This window comes from Mirounga angustirostris, unplaced genomic scaffold, assembly GCF_029215605.1.
Source record: "Mirounga angustirostris isolate CCGP_5_RB_7025 unplaced genomic scaffold, mMirAng1.0.hap1 SCAF_9, whole genome shotgun sequence".
NCBI lineage: Eukaryota > Metazoa > Chordata > Mammalia > Carnivora > Phocidae > Mirounga > Mirounga angustirostris.
Window position 1 is genome coordinate 108431740 of NW_026991717.1, and position 23809 is coordinate 108455548.

General features: G+C 48.0%; 2 protein-coding genes and 1 pseudogene across 11 annotated transcripts in view; 1 reads left to right on the forward strand and 2 right to left on the reverse strand.

The window, feature by feature from the left end:
- The window catches only part of SYNE2 (spectrin repeat containing nuclear envelope protein 2), a 326900-nt gene that overhangs the window by 300827 nt on the left and 2264 nt on the right, over positions 1-23809 (forward strand). For 9 of the 10 annotated variants that reach the window (XM_045901009.3, XM_045901011.3, XM_045901013.3 and 6 more), the window contains 14 exons: positions 2785-2947; positions 8761-8948; positions 9444-9594; positions 9904-10086; positions 11524-11661; positions 12742-12936; positions 14074-14356; positions 14890-14958; positions 15897-16036; positions 17908-18022; positions 19076-19278; positions 20501-20701; positions 21661-21789; positions 23099-23290. In XM_045901009.3, coding sequence (XP_045756965.2) covers positions 2785-2947; positions 8761-8948; positions 9444-9594; positions 9904-10086; positions 11524-11661; positions 12742-12936; positions 14074-14356; positions 14890-14958; positions 15897-16036; positions 17908-18022; positions 19076-19278; positions 20501-20701; positions 21661-21789; positions 23099-23290 — 2350 coding nt within the window. The remainder of the gene's footprint in view (positions 1-2784; positions 2948-8760; positions 8949-9443; positions 9595-9903; positions 10087-11523; positions 11662-12741; positions 12937-14073; positions 14357-14889; positions 14959-15896; positions 16037-17907; positions 18023-19075; positions 19279-20500; positions 20702-21660; positions 21790-23098; positions 23291-23809) is intronic. The other variant, XM_064571157.1, reaches the window with a different exon arrangement.
- Positions 7952-8069, reverse strand: LOC123862530 (5S ribosomal RNA; annotated as a pseudogene).
- ESR2 (estrogen receptor 2) overlaps positions 17366-23809 on the reverse strand; it is an 83747-nt gene continuing 77303 nt past the window's right edge. Inside the window, exon 10 of the mRNA XM_064571160.1 lies at positions 17366-18280. The gene's annotated coding sequence lies outside the window, so the exon portion shown is untranslated. The remainder of the gene's footprint in view (positions 18281-23809) is intronic.

The window sequence follows — 23809 nt, forward strand, 5'->3', positions numbered from 1 at the left end:
TACACACATCCTTTTGTTTCAGTCTCATGACTACCTGCAAAGTGGATAATTTTGCAGATAACAAGGAAACTGGGAATCAGGAAAGTTAGGCTCCTTGCAGGGGTGCACAGCTCATGGATGGTACAATGGGACTTAGAGCCAGGTCTGTTCACTTCCAGAACTCTGGCCTTAACTTCACCCAGATATTACCCCACCTCCCTGAAGCTTGAGGGACCTCAGAAGCCTACTAGAGATGAGGGTGCTGAAGTAAAAGGATTTTCCCTAAATCCTAAAACTAGCTGGTAATAGAGCTGGAGCTAAAAGTCCCCGGGGTTGACTTGTTGATGGTAGGAGGCAAAAAATAAAAAATAAGTAAAAATTAAAACACACACAGATCTGTGGTCTACTTAAATAATAGCATGTCGTGGAAGTGGTCATACACATTCATTCTGCAACAAATGTCTGTCAGTACCTCTTGCCCACCAGGCAGAGTGGGGGTGCTGTGCACGCAGAGGCAGCAAGCCCCGTGCAGCCTGGCTAGCGCGGATGCTGTCGTGACGGGTGCACGGTGCATGAGGAATGCAGACACAACACAGGGCAGGAGGTCCCGGGTGCTGCAGCAGCACGTGGGCCAGGGGCCCCCAGTGTCTTTGGTGAGCAGTGGTGGACACTCCAGGAGAAGGGAAGGGGGGGCACTGAATGCTTGATGACCTGAAAAAGGGTGTTTAAACTGGTATGTTGAGGTAGGGTGAGGACCATGGAAGCATTTGAGTGTCAGTGGATCAGACTTACCATCTAGAATGTGCCTTTTGGTCACAGAACCACAACTGGGTAGGGGCCGGGGGGGCAGGTGGGTGGTTGGGAGCTGTTCACAGGCAGTCCAGGAAGAGATGATGGTAACAGGCAATGCGGCGCACTCTGGTGAGTTGGAGCCAGTGCCTCAGTTTCTCTTTCTAGTGCTGCAGGATGGAGTTCTGACAGCACCTTGTTACATGAGTACTGATAGGTAGGAACTTTGCATTGTAGCTATTGTTCCAAATCTCTGGGATTCACTAAGCGTCCCACAGATCAGGGTGCCTAGGTGGCTCAGTCGTTTAGGCGTCCAACTCTTGGTTTCCACTCAGGTTATGATCTCATGGGTCGGGAGATCGAGCCCTGTGTTGGGCTCCATGCTCAGCAGGGAGTCTGCTTGAAGATTCTCTCCCTCTGCCCCACCCCACACTAGCATTCTCACTCTCTTTCTCTTCTCTCTCAAATAATTAATTTTTTTTTAAAAACCCCATAGATCACCAGAACAAGCCCTCACTCACTTTAGGACTTCCATGAAGGCAGTTTATAGAAGTTTTGTTTTTTTTTCCAAGATCTACATAAAGATTATTTTCCTAGCAGCTGTGTCATTTCCCCCTGACAGTACGTTGATGTGCCAGTGAGCTCACCAAGCGTACTGACGCAACGTGTGTTAGTTCAGATCTGCTCCACACTGTGTAAGAGGCAGATGATTTAGGACTGCACTTGCAGATTATCTTTGCCCTGTTCCTCACCACACTCCCTGCTCCCCTTTTGGCTAATACAGCTGTCCCCTAATGGGCTTGGTGTGTGTAAGGCTCCCTCAACCCCTTAGACTGGACAGGGTGGGCTTTAGCTCATGTTCTGTGCTTGCTCAAGAAGAGGGTCCCATGAGAAGCATCATAGGCCAGATACCACCAAATGAGCCAAGCAGGTAGTATCTTTAAACCATCAGGGAAAATCCCTGTCTGCTGCAATCTCGGGTATACCCAAGAAAGAAACTGGATAGAAATCAAGTGTGGTTATTTTATTTTTATTATTTTTAAAGATTTTATTTATTTATTTTAGAGCGCATGCATGCATGCGGGGTAAGGGACAAAGGCAGAGAATTTTTTTTTTCCTTAAGATTTTATTTATTTGACCGAGAGAGACACAGCGAGAGAGGGAATACAAGCAGGCGGAGTGGGAGAGGGAGAAGCAGGCTTCCCACCGAGCAGGGAGCCCAATGTGGGGCTTGATCCCAGGAGCCTGGGATCATGACCTGAGCCGAAGGCAGACGCTTAATGACTGAGCGACCCAGGAGGCCAAAGGCAGAGAATCTTAAGCAGACTCCACAGTGAGCGTGGAGCCTGACAAGGGGCTCAATCCCACAACCAAGACCTTGACCTGAGCTGAAACCAAGAGTTGGACACCCAACCGACTGAGCCACCCAGGCACCCCAAGTGTGGTTATTTTAACCTCAAGAGAGTGAAATGGCATCTCCTCTTTGCTCTGGAGCCCTAGAAAGATATACTAGGTCTCAGGGCATCCCACTTTGAGAATGATAGGACTTCATATTTGTGTGGGTAGATTAACTCTTAGCCTATCTGAAAATCAACCAGACCAGCAATTTTGGTTTTTTTGTTTGTTTTTTTTTTTAAGATTTTATTTATTTATTTGACAGAGACAGCGAGAGAGGGAACACAAGCAGGGGGAGTGGGAGAGGGAGAAGCAGGCTTCCCGCTGAGCAGGGAGCCCGATGCGGGGCTCAATCCTAGGACCCCGGGATCATGACCTGAGCTGAAGGCAGACGCTTAACCGACTGAGCCACCCAGGCGCTCCTAGACCAGCAATTTTGTTAAGTGTCACATATTCTGTGAAAACTCTGTGATGTGAGAGCTGTTCCCTCTCTATATATAAAATCAATAACTAACATAAGTTGTTTTTTACGCCGTAACACCTTTGTTGGCACATTCTTGTCACCACTAAATGTTGGGCTTTGGCTTTTTTTACCTCTTTTTTTCCTGCAAATATATTTAGGGTGAAGAAGCTGAAGGAGACCTTTGCTTTTATTCAGCAGTTAGACAAAAACATGAGCAACCTTCGTACCTGGTTGGCTCGAATCGAGTCAGAGCTTTCTAAGCCTGTTGTCTATGACGTCTGTGATGATCAAGAGATCCAGAAGAGGCTCGCCGAGCAGCAGGTGAGGACAGAAGGCTTTTGTAAGAGTATCGGTGTCTGTGATATCTGCCAACTCCAACCTTCCCCATATTAGCTGTGTCTTTTAGCATGTTCACATTTCATACTATTGGTTCGTTTTTTTCCAGAGAAAACTGACCACCTGTCCACGTTCTTGTACGTGTGAGACCCTCTCTTGGCGTGCCTGTCTTCTGCCCCATTCACACGTGTCTTTGTGAAATGCTTTGAATAATGTCTGAGATGTAGGTCTTAGTCTCAGTGGTAAATAAGGTGTTTTGCTTACGTATTTTTAAACTTGGATCTTTGTTTTAGAAGGCAATGAATTGAAAGAAAAATAAATTTTCTAACCCAGGAAAGTTTTCATGGGACAGTAGATCATCTGATAGAGCTTCCAACAAAAACAAAGGGGGGGCTGTAAAAAGGAACATGCTTAGGCCAGTAGCATAGGAAACCCCTCTTGCAGTGCTCTGTGCATTTCTCCCATCGGTTATGCACCCTCTGAGCCGACCCTGGAAGCTCCACAGCATGAAACCACTGAGTCCCACCAGTGTTACCATCACACTAATCTGGTGGGCGCTCAGTGATGTCACAGACTTAGCAAATCCACTTTCCTGCCCTCCCATCAGCTCACATTCACAGGTTCATTCTCATATGCAGTACCTGGAGCTTATCTTTATTTTTAAAATTAAGTTCATAGTAGCCTTTTGGTAGCTTTCCTTCACCTTCACGGTTTTTTCTTAGACCCAGGAGCAGATTCCACTTTGACTATATAAGCAGTACGGTTGTCATGACGTTCTCAGATGCGTTATCTGTTTTCTTCACGTTATCTCCGAAGCCTTGGTGTTTGCTGTCTGTCAACACACAGGAAGATTCACCCACATGTAACAGCTGCTCTTAGAGAAAGAATTGGGGGCTGACCCTTTCTCACAGATTCAAGGGCAGAAGGTGATGATGAATTAATGACAAATTCCCTTGAGTTCAAGTCGATCCTTTTAATGGCAATGAGTGACATCCCCTGCTACCATAAAATAGAGCCAAGTATTTGATATTCCTCTTGACTTAGATCTTTATTCAGTCTATTGCTATTACTGTTTGTAAACGATGCCTATTCTCTGACTTTCAAATTGGTATGATTTAGCAATGCTAAATGCTAAAGTAAAAATACTGGTATTGGCACTTAGCCGCAGAAATTTAAGTATGCCCTTTCTGTTGAGGTCATCACAATTCTGTCTTTGTTTTGTGGAAAAATGAATACTGATGTAAGTACCATGTTAATGGACATTGCAGAGATTTTAATGCCCTTCTCGGTGAAGTCAAAGCCACTGGACATTATCAGCTTTATTTGCAAGTTTGATTCACTAAGAAGAATTTCTTGAATAGTCTCTTTACAGACAGGCCTTAAAAATAACAACTTACCCTGAGTGGTGAGTTTTTTCAGGTAAATAGTACAGAAACTGAGTATATTTTTCCTCTTAAAGACTGGCTAAATTTGGCAGGGGCCAGTAACGTGTATTAACGTTTTACAAATCTAAGGTGTGCCAGAACATCATTAAATTGCAGGGCATGTATTCCCCAAAGGCTTCAGTTTGGTGGTGATGCCATCCTCCTGGCCTTGTTTGGCCCTGTTTTGAAATGGTCCATAATTTCACCTCTGGTTGATTTGAAGCTTCCCTCTTCATAGAACTTAGAATCACTATCCTGGAATTCTTTTTTTTTTTTTTTAAGATTTTATTTATTTATTCATGAGAGACAGAGAGAGAGAGAGAGAGGCAGAGGGAGAAGCAGGCTCCCAAGGAGCAGAGAGCCCGATGCGGGACTCGATCCCAGGACCCTGGGATCATGACCTGAGCCGAAGGCAGACGCTTAACCATCTGAGCCACCCAGGCGCCTTCACTATCCTGGAATTCTTACCTCCTAGTAATCCACAGCAATTTAAGGAGTTGGTGTTCAGGACTACCATTACTGGTAAAGAAGTTAGATGTACGAGTTTTCTATGATTGCGTTAACAGATTACCGCAAATTTGGCAACTTCACCCAAATTTATTGTCTTACTGGAGTTCTGGAGGTCAGAAATCTGACCCCAGACTAAGATGAAGGTGTCAGGAGGGCTGCATTTCCTTCTGGCAGCCCTATTGGAGAATCTGTTTCTTCACCCTTTCTAGCTTCTGGAGGCTGCCCACATTGCTTGGCTCATGGCCCCTTCTTCCATCTGCAGAGCCAGCAACATTGCATCTGTCTGTGCTTTTCTGTCATGGCCCCTTCTCCCTCTGACTCTTCTGCCTCCCTCTGCCACTTTTAAGGACCCTTGGGATCACGCTGAGCCCACCTGAATAATCCAGGATGTTAAGATCAGCTGATAGGCTACATGCCAACAGAGAATTAAGGTTGCCAAACATATTCACAGGTTCTGGGGACAAGGATATGAACATCTTTGGGTGGCCAATATTCTGCCTACCACAGATGTCCTGAGGAAACTTTCAGTATTTTTGTTTAAAAAAAAATTTTTTTTAATACCCAGACCAGACCTTAAAGCCTCCATCAAAACCACAAAAAAACAGAAATGTGTCACACACAAAAATTATGCATGAGCCATTAAAAAACAAAAAACAAAAAGACACCTTACTTGTGTTTCTATCACTAAGTTTCATGATTATTTACAGAAATAAGACTTAAAAACTTGGGATCACCTAGTAGTGCCTTCTGCAAAATCCCTCAGGCCCCAAAAGTGATTAGGAGCTGTGCTTCCCAGATCCTCATCTGTAATGTTCTTGGTTGCACCCCAGGGAAGAAGTCAAACTTAATCCTAACACCCTAGTCAAAATTAATCCGAGTCCTTTTTGTTTCTCTTATGTAGAACTCCTTGGGTAATAAGGGTTATATTGTTATTTTTGTGAAATCTATCATCTTCAAAATGCAAAAAGGAAGTGGTAGCAACCTTTGTAACACTTTTAAACCATGAACCACTTGCATTAAGACTTCCTGTTCTTTCTCTCCTGTTTTCTTTGGCTTCCTGGTTCCCTGTGGGTGCCATATGGTGACGTTGGGAGAGAATGCTGTTAGTTACCCCCCATTCTGTAATTACAGATAACCCCCTTCCCAGCAGGTGTGCTCAGCTTCATGCCAACCTCCTCATAAACCACTCTGCTCCCCAGGTGATTTTTCTGCCCACCCACCCCCTCCCCCTCAGCCCAGCTTGGCTTTCTTCTTTTCCCCCTTTATCTTGTTTTTTCTAGCTCCTTTTGTATTCTCCTCCTTCCTGGTTGCATTCTCCACCTCACCCTCTAGCTGTGGATCCTCCTCCTCCTCACTTGCCCCCCACCCCACCCCCAATGCCTACTCTTCCCAGTTTCAGAGCTCTTTGTCACCTACTCAGGAACAGAAACACAAAACACACGAGAGTCCAGGAGCCTGTTTCCAGAACCATGGCAAAAGTCTTTAATGTTTTTTTATGTTTCTTAAGTCCCATTCTTCAAATTGTACTTGAACAGTTCTTGAAATTTAATTATTGTGCATATTCCTGCCTCAGTGGGAACTAGTAGTGAGATTGTTTTCATAAAATGTCACTCATTTAGCACTTAAATGGTTTGCATTTTTAAATGTGGGTCACTACTTTGTATTTTACAAAGTAATCATCAGTACATGCTACAAAATCAGTGGGTCATTCTGCAGTGTTTGAAAAGTTTGTTTTGGAAATTTTGAAAATTTTTGCAATTTTTTTAACCAAAATGTTGATGGTCTTTTATAAACTATCATAGAGCTCATTTCTTGCTCCCATTTGCCCTGTGTATTAATCAGTACTCAATAGCCATTTTGTTCAATATAAGCTGAACAAATAAGGTAGAGAAACTGCAATGAGTCTATTAAAATATGCAGCATTCACATTTATCCATAGACTAGACTTTTTCAGTACTTTTCAACCAGATCCTACCCAGCCCTACCAGGTGAGGTCAGGGATGGGTACCATTTTTCAGTTAAAATTGTCACTATTACTCATTTAGCACCAATGTTAGGATTCCTTATTTATTATTTTAATAAAGTCAAGAGACATTTATCAATGCCAGTAAATTTTAGGAAGGCTCATGATAATTCTGTGAGCCAACAAGAATTCTTAAAGCTTGAATTCTGTTTAAACCTAGTAATTTCAAATCTGGTGCTTGCATGGACCCCAGGAGGACTTCCACCATTTGTCCTGGAGTGCAGAGCTTAAAAAACATCACCCTGTTCATGTCTCTTCACAGGACACATAGGGTGACAAACTAAAAAACACATTTTTTAAGTTTATTTATTTTTTAGTAATTTTTAGTAAACTTGAGCTCATGGCCCGGAGACCAAGAGTCACATGCTCCTCCAACCCAGCCAACCAGGCACCCCTAGAAAACACATTTTCTTACCATAACTTTGTGCTTTTTTTTTTTAATCTTAAAAAAAAAAAGAAAATATTAGTATTATCTGATAACAGTAATTTCCAAAATTATTAAATATTGAGGTGACCCGGCATGAGCTTTATGTTGCCTTTCTGTAGAACGTGGCAGGCAGTTTATAAAATAATCTCTCCTGTAAACTGAATTTTGTTGAATCCAGGGAGCTTTAGTTAACAGTGGCGTATTTAGCTTTGTCTTTATTTATTCATGATGTAATTTGGATACTAAGATTAGTGGCATGCTCTGTTGTAACCTATCACAGAATTTAGATATCTGGAGAAGCCTAATTCCAGAATGCAAAACAAACAGGCTCCTCGTCTCTCCCTCCTCCAGCCCTCCCATGGTGTGCAGAAGAAATATTCTCCGGGTGATACCTGAAAATGCTGTGTTTATTGTTTTTTTAAGATTTTATTTATTTGACAGAGAGAGACACAGCGAGAGAGGGAACACAAGCAGGTGGAGTGGGAGAGGGAGAAGCAGGCTTCCCGCTGAGCAGGGAGCCCGATGCGGGGCTGGATCCCAGGACTCTGGGATTATGACCTGAGTCAAAGGCAGACACTTAACGACTGAGCCACCCAGGCGCCCCAAACCTACAGCACCCGGTATTCCCAGCGGGCTCCCATCCAAGTACTAACCAGGCCCAACCCTGCTTAGCTTCCAGGATCAAACGAGATCGGGTTCGTTCAGGGTGGTATGGCCGTAGACGCTGTGTCTATTGTTAAACAAGTTTTTCATTTTTCCCCATAACTGTGCATTGTCGTCTCGTGAATGCTCCTTTTCCTGAATCTGGGAGCAGCACTGTCACCGTCACAGGACAAGACTCCAGAGAGACACTGCCCCCTCCGTTGGACCCCATATGTTGGGGAAGTGGGGTCTCCGAAACTCTTCCCTGGGGCCTATGGAGCCCGAGGATGGGCATGATTTGGGGTGTGTGTGAAGATGGCACCAAGGTCTCAGTAGATTTAAGAATTCTGGGACCCATAAAAGGTTAAGAGTTCTGCTCAAGTTTTAGGTCCTGCTGAAGAGACTCCCAAGGAAGACTTCCCCGGGGCCATGTCTCAATGGGGGCCCTTGCATTTAGGTGCTATGGGGTGGATCCCGTGCCTCCCCAGAGTCAGCGGGGGAGTGGGCTCTCAGGAGAGGCACTCCTGCTTTCCCACCCCCTCTCATCAGTTCAACAAGTAAATCCCAGGTGTTGTCAGTGTTCAGGCTCTGTGCTACCGCACAAGGGTTGCTCAGATGAGAGAGACACAGTCCTTGTTGCTGATCGAGAGGTGGACATGCACCTGGGCCGGAAGAAGGGTGGGGGGGAGTGGAGATCCTCTGATGCCAATCATACCACCACCACCACCACCACCACCTCCTCAAGGTGCTCCTTACTCTGTTCCAACCGTAGGACCTGCAGCGAGACATCGAACAACACAGTGCAGGGGTGGAGTCTGTCTTTAACATCTGTGACGTCCTCCTGCATGACTCCGATGCTTGCGCCAACGAGACGGAGTGTGACTCTCTCCAGCAGACCACCAGAAGCTTGGACAGACGCTGGAGGAACATCTGCGCCATGTCAATGGAACGGCGAATGAAGTAAGAACCGAGCTGCCCCTGAACGTTTGAAACGTGGTCAGCTGAACTCCGTGCACCCTTCTCGTCTCAATAGCAGTAGCTGTGTTCTGTTCGCTTCACTTCCGAGGCGACTGGCAGAGAAGGCTCAGTAGGTGTGCCATGCTCATGCAATGAGTTATTCAAGAAAAATATGATCGGGGTTACGGCTTTCCCCAGCAACCCTGTGTCTCGAGGTGTAACCATGGCTGGCCCTGGCTACGAAACAGCGGAGGGAAGCCCTGTCTCCTGCTGGTTAACCTCTGTGAGGCAGGAGCTTTGAGGGGCAGTCCCAGGAGGACGGTGTCCTGACCAAGAAGGGGATGTGTCTGGTTATTTCCTAGAAGAAGGATATCAGGGTCTCTCCCCCAAAATGGTGCCCGTGCCAGGGGTGTTGGGAATGGGACCAGGCAAGGGAGGAAAAAAGAAAGCTCACGGCTGAAACGGATGGCTTATATTGAGATGCTCTCCTCCTGTCAGAATTGAGGAGACGTGGCGCCTGTGGCAGAAATTTCTAGATGACTACTCCCGCTTTGAGGACTGGCTCAAGTCCGCCGAGAGGACAGCAGCCTACCCGAATTCCTCAGAGGTGTTGTACACAAATGCCAAAGAAGAGCTGAAGAGGTTTGAGGTAAAGCCCAAAGCCCCCTCCAGCCCGGTGCTCCTGATAAGCAAGCCTCTCGGTGGCTGGCTTTCCCCACCCGCGGCCAGGGCCGCCCAGTCCACAGCCCGCCGGCAGCTGCTAAGACGGCTTTGCCAGACGAGACCGATCCGTGCCAAGCAGCATGCAGTGAACTTGAGAGCCTGTTCTTTAGCATCAGTGCAGGGGGAAGGGGGCTCTCTCTGGCCATTTCAGCCTGGGGATTAAGTTCGAGAGCAGGGCGGCCGGGGCCGGGGGCGTGCCGGCCTTGGCCCTGACGCGCCCGTCTGTGCGCCGCAGGCCTTCCAGCGGCAGATCCACGAGCGGCTCACGCAGCTGGAGCTCATCAACAAGCAGTACCGACGGCTGGCCCGGGAGAACCGCACCGACACGGCCAGCAGGCTGAAGCAGATGGTGCACGAGGGCAACCAGCGCTGGGACAACCTCCAGAAGCGGGTCACGGCCATCCTGCGGAGACTCAGAGTAACCTTCTCTACGTCCCCCGCCTTGTTTGTAGGCCGTCAGGGAGAAGTGATGGGCGGTATCAGGCTTGTAGCAAAGCAGTGGGTAGATTTCAGTTCAGGCCTCGGGTATCTTAACATTCTTCCAACCGGCCTTCCCTGGGGTTTAAGCCAAAGCTGCCAGTATTCCTGTCTTTGGTTAAGAGGTTATTTACCTAAGAATAGGCTTCCGAGACAGGGCCCATTGATGTGATTTGTGGTACCAAGCACATCTTTTTCCAACCTCCATAAGCCCTAGAGGTTTGCACGTTGGCTCACAGACGGCCCGTGGGGTCTGGGCCGCTTCCATCACCAGGTCAGGCCCAGGGGCCTCTAGGCCCGGAAAGAGGCTCGCCTTGCCCTTCTGCCCGTTTTTGTGTGTTCCACTGGTTCTTGCACTATGAGAGATGTAGACAAAGCCCCCTCTGATTACCCCCCCCTCCTGTTACCCCCCCGCCCCGTTGCACTCAGACTCGAGTGCATTGTGGAGCTTGGGGACAGCGATTACCCCCGAATTTCAGAGCACATTGACCTAACTGCAAAGGCTGGGGTTGATTTTTGAATGTAGACGTTCACGTAAGATTTGCGTAATGCAGGAGACACGGTATGTGAACCTTTGTGAGTCTAGGTGTAAACTGACAGGACATGTATGGTTTGTGGCTGCAGGAAGTAATTTTAATCCCTGCTTCTGTTCTCAGGGCTCTTGAAGTTATTCTAAGATGAGGAGAATCTGGGTTTTGTTTTTTTTTTTTTTTTAAACCCCTCAGGAAGAAATGGGTTAGCTTTTCAGACAATCCCCGTGCATTAATTTATCTCCTGCTGATTTGACTGTGACCAGTGTAAACCTTTATTTGGTACTGAATGCTATGTTTGAGAATCCGCTGCCCATTTATGAGGTAGTAACCCAAGAGGCTTCCTTAATTGAAGGCGATAAATCTGGGTCTTCTTTCTCTGAGGGAACACGTTCAGGATTACTGAAATGGAGCATTAGACCAGGCTTAACCCTGAGATCAGTACTTTTCCATCTTGAAGCTACTATTTCAAGCCAATAGCTTCCACAGAAGGCTTTCAAGGTAAAGGCAGGCAAGGTGCCTGGACGTTGAGGGGGTTCCTCAAAGGGCAAGTTGGGGAAAATAACTGACTTAGGGAATTATAGAATTTCAAATGCTAAAAGGACCTTCAGCATCATAGTCAACATTCCCACACCCTAATTTGCCAGGGAAGACAGGAAGACTTAGAGAAGTTGGGGGGCTTGTTATCACACAGCCAGGACCAGAGCCCAGGCTCCTGACCCCACACTGGCCCCCCTGATGCCCCGTGGACCTCTGGGGGTACCCTTTCCTCTTGGCCAAAAACAGCCTGTCTACCTGGATTCTCTTGTACCCTCAAAACAAATGAGATATTTCCCCCCCTTTCACAGCATTTCACCAACCAAAGGGAGGAATTCGAGGGGACCAGGGAGAGCATTCTGGTGTGGCTCACAGAGATGGACCTGCAGCTGACCAACGTGGAGCACTTCTCGGAGAGTGACGCTGACGACAAGATGCGCCAACTGAACGTAAGGCCTGCTTTGTCGGCCCCTCTCAGAAGAATGCACCTTTGCAGGGGAGAGCTGGCCAAGGACAAATGTCACCTGATACCCTGAGAGCAGATTCCAGCACTGAAAGCAGCCAGGCTGCACCCACCTGTGTCCTGCAGGGTTATCATGAGCAAGGATACTATACCTTACAGTCAAGGGGCCATTGGAACAAAACTTGTTATTCTTTGTCATTTATAATCATCCACGGGGAGAATGCTTTTTAGGTTCCAAACAGAACTTCATAAGGTGCTCTTCACCCAACTTTCGAGTCTGAGTGCAACGGGGCGGGGGGGGTAACAGGAGGAGCATCTGTATCAAGAGTGGGGCCAAGAACAGATCTCATGTCCGCTCTCCCAGATATCTGTATTTTACTTTAATTTCACTATGATTCCCTCCTTGGCTTTTTTTTTTTTTTTAAGGTTTTATTTATTTATTTAACAGAGAGATAGTGTAAGTAGGCAGAGTGGCAGGCAGAGGGAGAGGGAGAAGCAGGCCCTCCACTGAGCAGGGAACCCAATGTGGGGCTCGATCCCAGCACCCTGGGATCATGACCTGAGCCGAAGGCAGACGCTTAACTGACTGAGCCACCCAGGCGCCCCTCCCTCCTTGGCTTTTAAAAACAATTGAAAAATAGAAATGTGTCTTCCCTAATATAATGGCACCAATGAGATGATTATTGTGTCAGCAGAAGCAAATGCCTGTGGGTGGTTTATTCTGGGAAATTTTCTGTTTCCACGAAGCGTCAACAAGACAAGCTTTCTCCCTCACACCCAATAGCGGTAAATGTCCATCCCTGCCAAACTTTTAGAATTATTTTAATTGGAAAAGTCCGTATCCAGAAGGGAGAGGGTGGGAAAAAATCACGTACAGTCATTTTACATTATTCGATCTTTATTGTCACCTTGTTAAAAATCAACAGAGCTCGAGTCCTGGGTGCAGGGACAAGGCATTCAGTGACATGGGGATGCTTTCTCTACAGCCCGGTTAAAAGAAGCAGACGCTGGGTCCTCAGGGAAACTTTCCTTCTTTGAAGTCCTTTTTTTCTCCTATCCTGAGTAGGGTTTCCAGCAGGAAATTACACTAAACACCAACAAGATCGATCAGCTCATTGTCTTTGGGGAGCAGCTGATTCAGAAGAGCGAGCCGCTGGATGCCGTGCTGATCGAGGACGAGCTAGAGGAGATGCACCGGTATTGCCAGGAAGTCTTCGGCCGGGTCTCCCGCTTCCACCGCAGGCTCACCTCCCATGCCCCGGTAAGGGCAGTGCCACCCTCGCTCGGGCGGCCTCCGTGCCACTCGCGCTTGACCTTTGACCCAATTTTTAAAGAACTGGGACACCTATGGAACGGTCAGTTGTGATGTATTTTATGGTAAAAGGGGAGGGAACCTATTAGTTTTATCTCGGCTGTTAGCACTATGGAGTCACACTTCCTTGGAGGCTCCCATTACCCCATGGAAGGAATGGCGCTTCTGAAAGTTCTTGCTCTTCTGACCTGCTTTCCACGTGTTCCTCAGGACAGGGCTTGCCCAATGGGTCCGGATCCCGAGGATACAGCGATACGTGTTCTGGTTTTGCTTAGAGTAGTAACTTGGGAATGTGTTGGCCTGTTCCTTTTAGTGTCTGGGAACTTTTAGTAGTTGCGCCTTTCTGGTGCTTTGTTCTCACCTTTGAAGTGACAAAAACACGCGTTTTCCAAAGCAACTGTGAAGTTTCCCTTGACAGAGGGACCTTTTGGGAAGTTTGGGTAGCGTTCAGGCCATGATTCCATGTTCATTGCCTTCGTGCGCCAGGAGCTTTCATGATGACCATGTTGACCGACACGCCTGGCCGCTTCTTCCTTCTCTGTGTCCCCAGCTGGCTTACTTGATAGTTATTTCTTCATCAGACCTAGCCTTAAAAATTACGGTACAATTCCCTCATTTCTAAACATAGCAGTTTTTAGTCCTTTTTCTTAGACCGAGGCACTACAATATAGGGAGAATAAGGTTCTATATCCTGAACAATAAGATTGAGGATAAGAAAGAACCCCTTTAATGGCCTTTAAATTTTTTTTTAACTTAAATGTTCTGATTGTTGGAGTAAACCTGCCACTAACCACCAATGAAACTTTGGCCACCATTTCTTATTTTCTAGCTAAAGCTGTTTGAATTAGATCACTAAATTTCAGATTTTTCCGAGGAAAACTACAGGTTCTGAGGCCCACACTGGAGTGTCTAAATTAGAATAATCACAAACAAATCCCTGGGAACCCAATTCTTTTTTGAAAGCCGCCGCAGAAATGCCGGTGGTGGCCATTCCCAGGCGCTGCTAGACAGACAGGCCCCCGGCCTCCTCACACCGCAACAGCCTGTAATCTGGTTCATTCTGAAAACCGGACATCCCCGCTTTAGGGCTTGGAAGAAGAAAAAGAGGCCTCGGAGAATGAAACGGACATGGAGGACCCCAGAGAGATCCAGGCCGACTCCTGGCGTAAAAGGAGAGAGAGCGAGGAGCCCTCGTGTCCTCAGTCCCTCTGTCATCTGGTGCCCCCGGCGCCGGGGCCCGAGCGGTCTGGCTGCGAGACCCCTGTCAGCGTGGACTCCATCCCTCTGGAGTGGGATCACACAGGGGACGTGGGGGGCTCCTCCTCTCACGAAGATGACGAGGAAGGCCCATACTACAGTGCACTGTCAGGTAACGGCCCCAGTCTCCAAAGCCCTTGACATCGACCCGCGTGGTTATGTTTTTTAGCACCTTAGCAACACAGCCAACTCTGGATGGCCCAGAGTCCAGCTCGTGGCTGACCCAGACCTCTGTGGCTTCTTGTGTTGTGTCCTGCCCACTTTGACTTACCTGAGAGTGGCTCACTCCTATCACAGGCGGAATGAAAGGGAAAAAGAGATGAAATTCACCTTGGGACATGAAGGCTATTCCCGGATGGCTCCGGCTGCTCGGGAGGCTCATCAGTGAACTTTTCCGTTGAGTTTTTCAGAGTATCGGTAGATCGTCTCCATTCTTTCTGTGGACTTCCCCACTCCCACTACTGCTTCAAACAGTAAAGAGTTGGCTGGAAGAAAACTCTTTTTGGTTTTTTAAAAGCTTTTTAGGAGAACAGATAAAGGGTAGTTACTTTTCTGCTCCCAGCTGACAATGTTTCTACTGTTGTAATACTTGGGCATTCATCTACAGACGCCTGCAGTGAGGAAAATGACATTATTCTTTTTCAGATGTAGAAATCCCTGAAAATCCTGAGGCATATCTTAAAATGACCACAAAAACTTTGAAAGCGTCTTCTGGTAGGCCCCTGCCCATGCATGTGTCTCAACATGGCAGCGTCCTGTGGCGCACACTGCATCCTAAACCTCGCTCCCATGTCCTGTCTGACCTCTGCCTTCTGTGGACACCATGCGCCTTGGTCCTTGTGTCATGGTGTATTTGCATTGCTGTACTCCCCATACCTGCGCGCTCCTTACAAAACCCCACCCACGCAAGAGCAGTCTCCACACCATCCCTCCCCTCCCCCCGAGGCCTGTGCAGAAGGGAATTTTTCATGGTGCCTTTTAGAGTTTTTATTCCTCCCCTCCCCTCCATCTAACTGAAGTTCTTTGGCATAGGCCAAGCTTTCTTCATGGTGGCTTGGTTTGGAACTACTTCCTTCCTTCCTTATGCTGTTTCCTGGGAAGAGGATGGGTGGGTGGGGGTAAAGGTACTGTTGCGCTTGCCAGAGGAAAAGAAACCTTCCTTTCTTGACTTGCAGCTCTAACCTTTGTACCCTGCCCCGTCCGCCTGTGCAGTGGTGGGGTAGAGCCGTGAGCGGCCCTTTGGTCCCCACGTCCATCCCGATGTTCACTCTCCCCCACTTCCAAGAGGCCTTCAGTCCTCTTGGCCACCAGCCCCGGCCTTGTTGCCAGTGTCCCCACCACTAGATGCCCCAGCTCCGAAATGCCACTCGTCGTGCAAAAAAAATCATACGTTTGTTGTGCTCCATTGTGAACCCATCTAGTGAAGGCACAGTGCTGCTCAGTTGCATGATTCTCATTTCATTCCCTTCTGGGACATACTGACATTTTGCAAACATGCATGCTTTGCAAGGAAAGCTGCAGAACTCATATTATACTATAACCTGATGCCATGTTACCCATGACCTTTTTTGTGTAACTAAATATGAATCCTTTGGCTGGAGAGAACGGACTGGCACTTGCTCTGTTTTTTGTTTTTGTTTTTGTTTTTTCAGGTAAATCCATTCCTGAGGACCACTCGTGGCATGTTCCTGACAGCCCTTCCCGCCCCAAGCTTCGCTACAAACAGATGGGAGGAGATGGCAATGTACAAACCATCCCCTCAGATTCCAGCAACCCTTGTAAACCAGCCTATGTAAGTCTTGAGTGCACTGAGAATATAACCCAAGTGCATGAGTAATAATCGAGATTTTTGAGAGAGAGAGGGATATTGGTGTATGCTGCACATGCTTGCTTTCCAGGCGTATTTTGAGCTGGTGACATTTCCCGTGGTGACAGTATCTCTGCTGAGCTGCCTATACGCCATTAGAACCCTGGCCAGACAGACTGGAGTTACAGACTGGTTTCTGGCCCAGACCATTCTTTGTGTATATTGACATGACGGGGTGGTGATTATTACTGTTGAGCCAGTCATCCATGCAAGTAGTGGGGAAGCAAAGCGCCAGTTTTCCCGAGCTGCTCCCTGAACTCCCAAACTGTGTTCTATTTACCTTTCGACTACACAGCCTATTCAGGACACTGTGACTTCATATTCAGGAAGATTTGACTGTGTGCTGTGGTAGGCATGGGTTTGACTCCTAACTCTACCAATAAACTGCTCTGGGGCCATAGCCCTTTGCCTTGCCTCTGTAAGCCTTCCTCAGCTGAGGATAAAGCTACTTTATGTAGTTGTTAGGACTGATTTGTAGGAAGGTGTAAAGAAGGCCCTGACACGTGGCCACGGTTACCGTTACTACCTATTGCTACCACATATGGTTTGCTGTTGTTGTTTATCACAGTGACTGTTCCTTCTTCACTGTGTTTTCCTCAGGCAGCATGAGTCCTTGGCATGCTCTGTCGAAGCAGCTGTCGGGGGCAGCCAGCCCAGGATTTAATGTTGGCTCCAGATCATCCCTGGTACAGAGAATTAGTGACAAGCGAGTTGAAATTACAATGTCTGGGTGCGCTTTTATTAGTCAACTTTTAGACAGACCAGCGCAGTGTGAGCATCACTGGATTGGTCCTCAAAGTGCCCTCTGTCTAAGAGTGAATATTGCTAGATAAATGGAGAAGATTCTGCCTGTATGCGTCAGACTCAAATCCTTTGACAGCGGGCTTTCATGCCCGATTCAGCCACGCCTCCTCATGCTTAGCAAGCAGTTGTCAGTTTTCATCTGTCCCTTTGGATGCACAATAAGACCCGACAGTCTGGGGGAGAGGGACCCCAGCACCTCACCTTTGCTTTGTAGGCAGGGCCACCTGGTTTGGCCTCTCCCAGTGAATAAGCTTGTGTTCTCACCTGGCCAGTTTCAAAAGTTCCACCCTTTTTTGTGTGTCTGAAACCAGGCCTGTCACCAGAAATGAAGGGTTTTTTGGTTGTTTTGTTTTGTTTTGTTTTGCATTCCACACAAGTAGGCCGTATGGACACAAACCAAAGAAAGCGTGGCTTTTCTAAAAAGGACACATTTATTTTTGGAAAGGCCTGAGATAATAATAGCCCAATGAGGTCTGTGCTAACAGAAGAGTCAGTACGTGCAGTGAAAAATAAATGCTTGGTAATGAATGGCCCCTGGAGGCAGATTTGTGCTCTGTGTTTCCAACTCCTGGTGATAATCTGCCAGCCAGCTCTACAGAGTGAGTGACTAGGAGGGAGGACTGAATTTTGCAAAACACTGTGCAAATGTGCAAGTGAGCACACAGTAACAGCCCGGCTGACCAACAGTGATTTTTAACTTGTTCTGCATGGTTCATTTGAAAAGTGTTAGGAAGCCCCAAATTAGGCCATTTTATTTCCAACCCTGACATCTCACCTGCTTCCCCACCATCCCGGCCTTTACCAAGCCCTTATTTCTGTCGTTAGCGCTGCTTGCTTATAAATGCACCCAGTACGCTAAAGAATCTCCGTATTAATAGCAAGTTACCCTTCGAAGGAAAGAGGTCCCATATCTTCATTTCTATGAACTGAGATACTCTTCACACAGCCTTTGAAGTTTTACAAATGGTAACGTAAAAATCGGCTCATTCTAGGGAAAGCTGCTGTTATCCCCGGACACTGATGGTGGTAAAGAAAGCTCCAGAATCTTGAATGGCAGCTCACGGCAGGAAGACGAAGGCCTGGCCGCTCTCAGCGGGCAGCAATCAGGTACAGTTAAATTAGGCCGTTGTCAGGACAGGTGAAGTCTGTACTTTGGGTTAGCTGAGCATTTACTTTAAGTCATTGCTCAACAACATTAATTAAGAATTGAACAATTAGGGGCACCTGGGCGGCTCAGGTAAGCGTCCGACTCTTGGTTTCAGCTCAGATCATGATCTCCGGGTCGTGAGATGGAGCCCCGTGTGGGACTCTGCATTGGGCGAAGAGCCTGCTTCACGTTCTCTCTCTCCCTCAGCCCTTCCTCCCCTTCAGAAAAAACAAAAAAACAAAAAAACAGAAAACCATAATCGCCCAAACAGCTAAGCTTAGCCTACGGCAGCCAGTGTTATCTTAGAACCAGCTGACTTGTGGGGCGCCTGGCTGGCTCAGTTGGTAAAGCATGCAATTCTTGATCTTGGGGTTGTAAGTTCGAATCCCACGTTGGGTGTAGAGATTACTTTAAAATAAAAAAAGTTTTTTAAAAAAGCAGAAACAGAATCAGCTAACTTGTATTTATGAACAAACTCCTAAGCTGTTTACTTTCAAAACTATTCTTTAAATATTGACAGAATGAGCTTCATAGGATGAAGTGCATGTTTTAATGATGTCACTTGTATGTAAAGATCAGACATGACGATGATGACCAGAGTTGTCAGGTGTCTCCTTGTGAGACAGGTTCGGTGATTAGAAAAGTAATGACTCAACTAACCCAAAAACCAAATAGCATTGACTTGATCATTCATGGACCAAAAAAGAAAGTGCCCTAAAAACAGCATAAACTAAAATGCTGAACTTGGGCCCACGGTGCACGTTGGCAACACCGTTGGGTCTCCTACCCCACTGCCCACCTCATTCCAGCCTTTGCGGGCAGGTCATGGCACAGGCCTTGAACCAGAGCGAGCGAAGCAGGCTATTCCACACTCCAGGGGAAGTGGGGACTCCTGCACCTGAGCCTCCAGCCAGGTTCATCCCCTACAGGTGTTCTCACCCTGACCCTGGACTAGTCGGAGGCAGAGAAACCTGTGGGTGCTACTGCTTTTCATGGGCGACATTTTATTCCAGGTGCCTTTGACAGATGGGAGCTGATTCAAGCCCAGGAACTTCACAATCAACTCAGAATAAAACAAAACTTGCAACAGCTGAACTCTGAGATCAGCGACATCACCACTTGGCTGAAAGAAACGGAAGCAGAGCTAGAAACGTTAAAGACAGCAGAGCCGCCCTCTGATATCCGGGAAATGGAGCTCCGAGTGAGGCGGCTCAAGGTGAGGGGGAGGCCTGGAGGGAAGAGGGATTCAGAAGGTGCACGCGGACGCATGCTCCACAGGATCAGCAGGTCCCATCTGTCAGGGGTGTGGGTGGCAAGCTGCAGACATGTATGGTAGCAGTCAGTCTGTCCCATCACTGGCAAGGACATGGAGGTAGATTTCTGTTTTCAGAAGAGCATCTGCACATGATCCCAAAGCCCCAGTCAGCACTGGGGAGGTGCGGCTCAGATCCCCTGTGCTGGAAAGATCTGACCTCAAAGACCCGGCTAGACTCTTTAAATTTTTTTTTTTCTTAAGATTTTATTTATTTGCGAGAGAGACAGTGAGAGACAGAGAGCATGAGAGGGAGGAGGGTCAGAGGCGGAAGCAGACTCCCTGCTGAGCAGGGAGCCCGATGCGGGACTCGATCCCGGGACTCCAGGATCATGACCTGAGCCGAAGGCAGTCGCTTAACCAACTGAGCCACCCAGGCACCCCTCGGCTAGACTCTTACGGAGGTGCTAGCGGCCACTGCCAGGCAGCTAAAAACACTCTTCCACACTGTGCTGTCCAGGCTGGTGGTAGAGCGTCGAGGATGGGGAGGAGGACCAGCTCACCTACTGATGAATTCTGTGGCCTGATGTGGTTACTCTGTTACACAGAATTTGTCACCCACATAGCCATCACCGCACCAGAACTAGCCAGGGAGCAGGGGAGAGGGGCTGCTTGAGTGAGCCCTGCACTTCGGGGGTGCCCTGAGCATGAGCCTGAGCTCCTAAGATGACCCAGGGCAGCGGTTTGGGGTACCCAGGCGGTCTTCACATTGGTACTCTTCATTTCCTTTGTGCATTACTCTATCTGGGATTACTGTTCATCCTAAGGGATAACACTCCTGTGATACCTCGGGGCCCATGCGGGTTAACTGTGTATATTTTATCTGGAACACTTTCAGTCTGGTCCAGAAATAAGCCAACCAGGGCTCAGGGGGGTCTATTCATGGCTCTGGTTGAGCCAGCCAGCCAGGAGACAGACTCTGCTGCCAGCCTGGCCAGCCAAGGCCCCTGACCTTGCAAGGCAGCTCCTCACTTGATGCTGCCCAGCCAGTTACAAGCAAGGTCGCACTTGTTTCTGTGGCCACAGCTCAGAGAAGCGTTTGGCAGATCCGTGCCCGCTGAGGTTCAAATGAACCCCACATCACTATTTTCAGAATGCCTAACGCAATCTTTTTCCTCTGCGGTAGGAGATCTTAAAAGCCTTTGACACCTACCAGGCTTTGGTAGTCTCCGTGAACATGAGCAGCAAGGAATTTCTGCAGACGGAGAGCGCAGAGTCCAGCGAGCTCCAGGGTAGAGTCGGCCAGCTGGGGCTGCGCTGGGACGCGGCCCAGGGCGCAGTGGAGAGCTGGAGAGAGGGCTTACGGCGGTCCCTCCTGCAGTGCCAGGTACGCCGGCACCAGGGCCCGGTCCGGGGCGCAGCCAGGGCCCACGTGGGTGGGAGAAGCCGGTATTTTTATCGTCGGGCTGCTTTGGCACAAATACGGCTTGTGTGAGGGAAATGTGCTTTACCATTTGCTTCCAAAAGGCCCAGCTGCTGTCCAGAGACCTGCTGCTGGCCCTGGGTCTCCTGTTCTGTCACCCTGGCCCACTCCTAGCATAAGGGTTCCAGCGAGCATTCCAGTAGGTCGGAAATGCCACCCCGCCCTGCCCCATCTCTGTCCTTTGGCCAGGAGGACCTTATAGCAGACTGATTAAGAGACCTGGCCCAGCGCAAGGAGCGGTTTAACCCAACTCTAGAGCTTTAGTAGCTGTGTGACTTCGGGCAAATCACTGTGCCTGCTAGACCTTTGTTTTGTTTCCCTCATCTGAAAAATGGGAGTAATTCTAGTCTTTACCTCATGAGCTGCTTTTGAGGACTAAATTCATATAATCTTAGCCCAGCACTTGACAGGTGGTAAATGCTCATCCCGTGTTAGCTCTGACCCCATCTTCGGGAACACAAGCCCACCAGCAAGCTCCCATGCAGCCCTGTCCCTGGGCCACAGCCTGCCCTGTTGGGGTGTCTCCCTTTCCACTGAATCCCGCAGATTTGTCATAATTTGTGTGGTCTTTCTACGTAATAGCGGGGGCAGGAGCATTCTGAAGCCCTGCCTTTCTGCTAGCACTTCCACTTGACAAAATTCATCGTGCCTCCTGGGACTGTGCCAGCCGTGCCCTCTTTCCTGCTTTCCCTTCGCCTTGTTTTGGGGCCCTGGCATTTCATTTAAATCTGGCCCTTATATTTGCTGGACAAAGACAAGAGAAGCAAATACTGAGTAGGCCTAAGCCAGCAAGCTGCTTCTCAGCACACCTTCCTTTACAGAAAAGGCAATGCTATGATGTGTGTATGTGTTTTTTTTTAAAGGACTTCCACCAGTTGAGTCAAGATCTGTTACTGTGGTTAGCGAGTGCTGAGAGCCGGAGGCAGAAGGCTCAGGTCCCGGACCCAGAGGCAGACCCCCAGGTTCTCCTGGAATGTCAGGAAGAGCTGATGGTAAGTTTCTTCCTAAGGGGTTCTGCGCTGCCCCTGCCCTCTGTCAGGTGCATACTCAGGTAGCCTCACCTCGTGTTTCTGGGAACGATGCGGGTGTGGCATCTCACGTTCAGGTTGTATCTACTGAGCATCCCCTTGTAGTTGTTTAGCAAGATGACCTGCAGGGAGGAAGAGCCATGGCCAAAAGCAGGAAGTCTTTTAAGACTGTCGGGAATTGGGGACCTAGGTGTTTAGCAATATCCTGAGACCCTTAAAGCCATTTGATTGGAAGTGTTTTCTCCTTTTGGAATAGGACTCATGGGGGGGCGGGGGGGAATATGCTCAATTACTCCACAGACACAATGAGCTGTAGGAGTTTTCTAAATCCACTATAGCAAAGTCTTTATTTCTTGGAGGGTAGTGGTGTTTTTCTATATTTATTTCACTAACTAACCAGGTGACATTCTTACCCATAAATTTGTATGTGGTTCAGTTATAAATAAATTTAAAGTACTGGTCATTATTTTAAAAACCTTCTTATACACTAAAATCTTTGCAAAGCCCCACTCTCAAGAGCAGCGCTCCCCAACAAACTTTCTGCAGTGAAGGAAATGCTCCATATCTGTGCTGCCCCGTATGATAACTATGGGCCGGGTGGCTGTTGAGCATGGCAAAGTGGCTCTTGTGACAAACTGAATTTTTAGTTTTAAATTAAATAGCCCCATGTTGGGGCGCCTGGGTGGCTCAGTCATTAAGGGTCTGCCTTCAGCTCAGGTCATGATCTCAGGGTCCTGGGATCGAGCCCCGCATCTGGCTCCCTGCTCCGCGGGAAGGCTGCTTCTCCCTCTCCCACTCCCCCTGCTTGTGTTCCCTCTCTCGCTGTGTCTCTCTATGTCAAATGAATAAAATCTTTAAAAAAAATAAATAGCCCCATGTTGTCTAATGCCTACCCTATCAGACAGCAAGCAAGGTAATCGACAATTCAGGCTGATTTCACAGACGTGTGCCTTTATTTCTTAAGCTACTGTTTCCCAACTTACCCAGTTTGGATTTTTCCTTGACTTCCTCCTGCGGTGGACAAAGATCTAGTCTTTCCCTCACTTCTAACTCTTCCATCCAATTGTCCTCAGAATGAGAAGGAATGGAAAACAGGCAGGGTATAACCTACCTGCTGCCTAAATGAGATGCTGGGCTTCAGGACACACACACAGGCACATAGAAGCAGTAGAAGGTTCTGGAGGCAACCCCCATCCCTGAGCTTTCCTGGCACTAAGAAAGCCACTTCTGGCCACACGAAGCAGCTAGTTCTCACACTTTTTTTTATTTTTAGCAACTGGAAAAAGAGCTCACGGAACGTCAACCTCAAGTAAACACCTTACAAGAGATTTCAGACAGTCTCCTTGTTAAGGGGCACAGAGAAGACTATATTGAGGCTGAAGAGAAGGTACATGTTATTGAGAAGAAACTCAAACAGTTACTTGAGCAAGTGTCCCAAGACTTAATATCCTTGCAGGGACGCCAGGTGAGTCAACTTGTGGCTTCTAAATCGAAAGATGTCTTATTAGAGACGAATAGGAAGGCAGCGTGGCAGCCTTGCTGGGGGCGGGGGGAGGGGGCAGGACGCAAGCACTTCGTTGAGCAGAGTCTCAAGTCCTGCCCCTTCCTAGCTGTGCGGCCTTAAAAAGTTACACAGGCTCTTTGACGCCGTTGTGTCGTTTGCAAGGGGAAGACAGCACTGTAGCGCCTACGTGTTCACGTGGCTGGCGTGTGAAAAACCGGCCTAATTCCTCTGTCATTTCTGACTTGCCTTCATGCCGAACAGACTTGAGCGTCCTCTTTACTGCCCTGGTTGCCGTCTTCTGACCACTCTCTCCTTTTTCTACTTTCTTTAAAACGTGATCCAGCTCCCAACAAACCCAACCCGTAGCTTCCAGCCAACTTCCAGCAGGCCTGCCCCGTCCATGCTGGAGTTACATTTCGGCTCTAGCATGTTGATGGCCACGTGATCACATCTGCACATCTGGGGCTCACGGCCCACTGA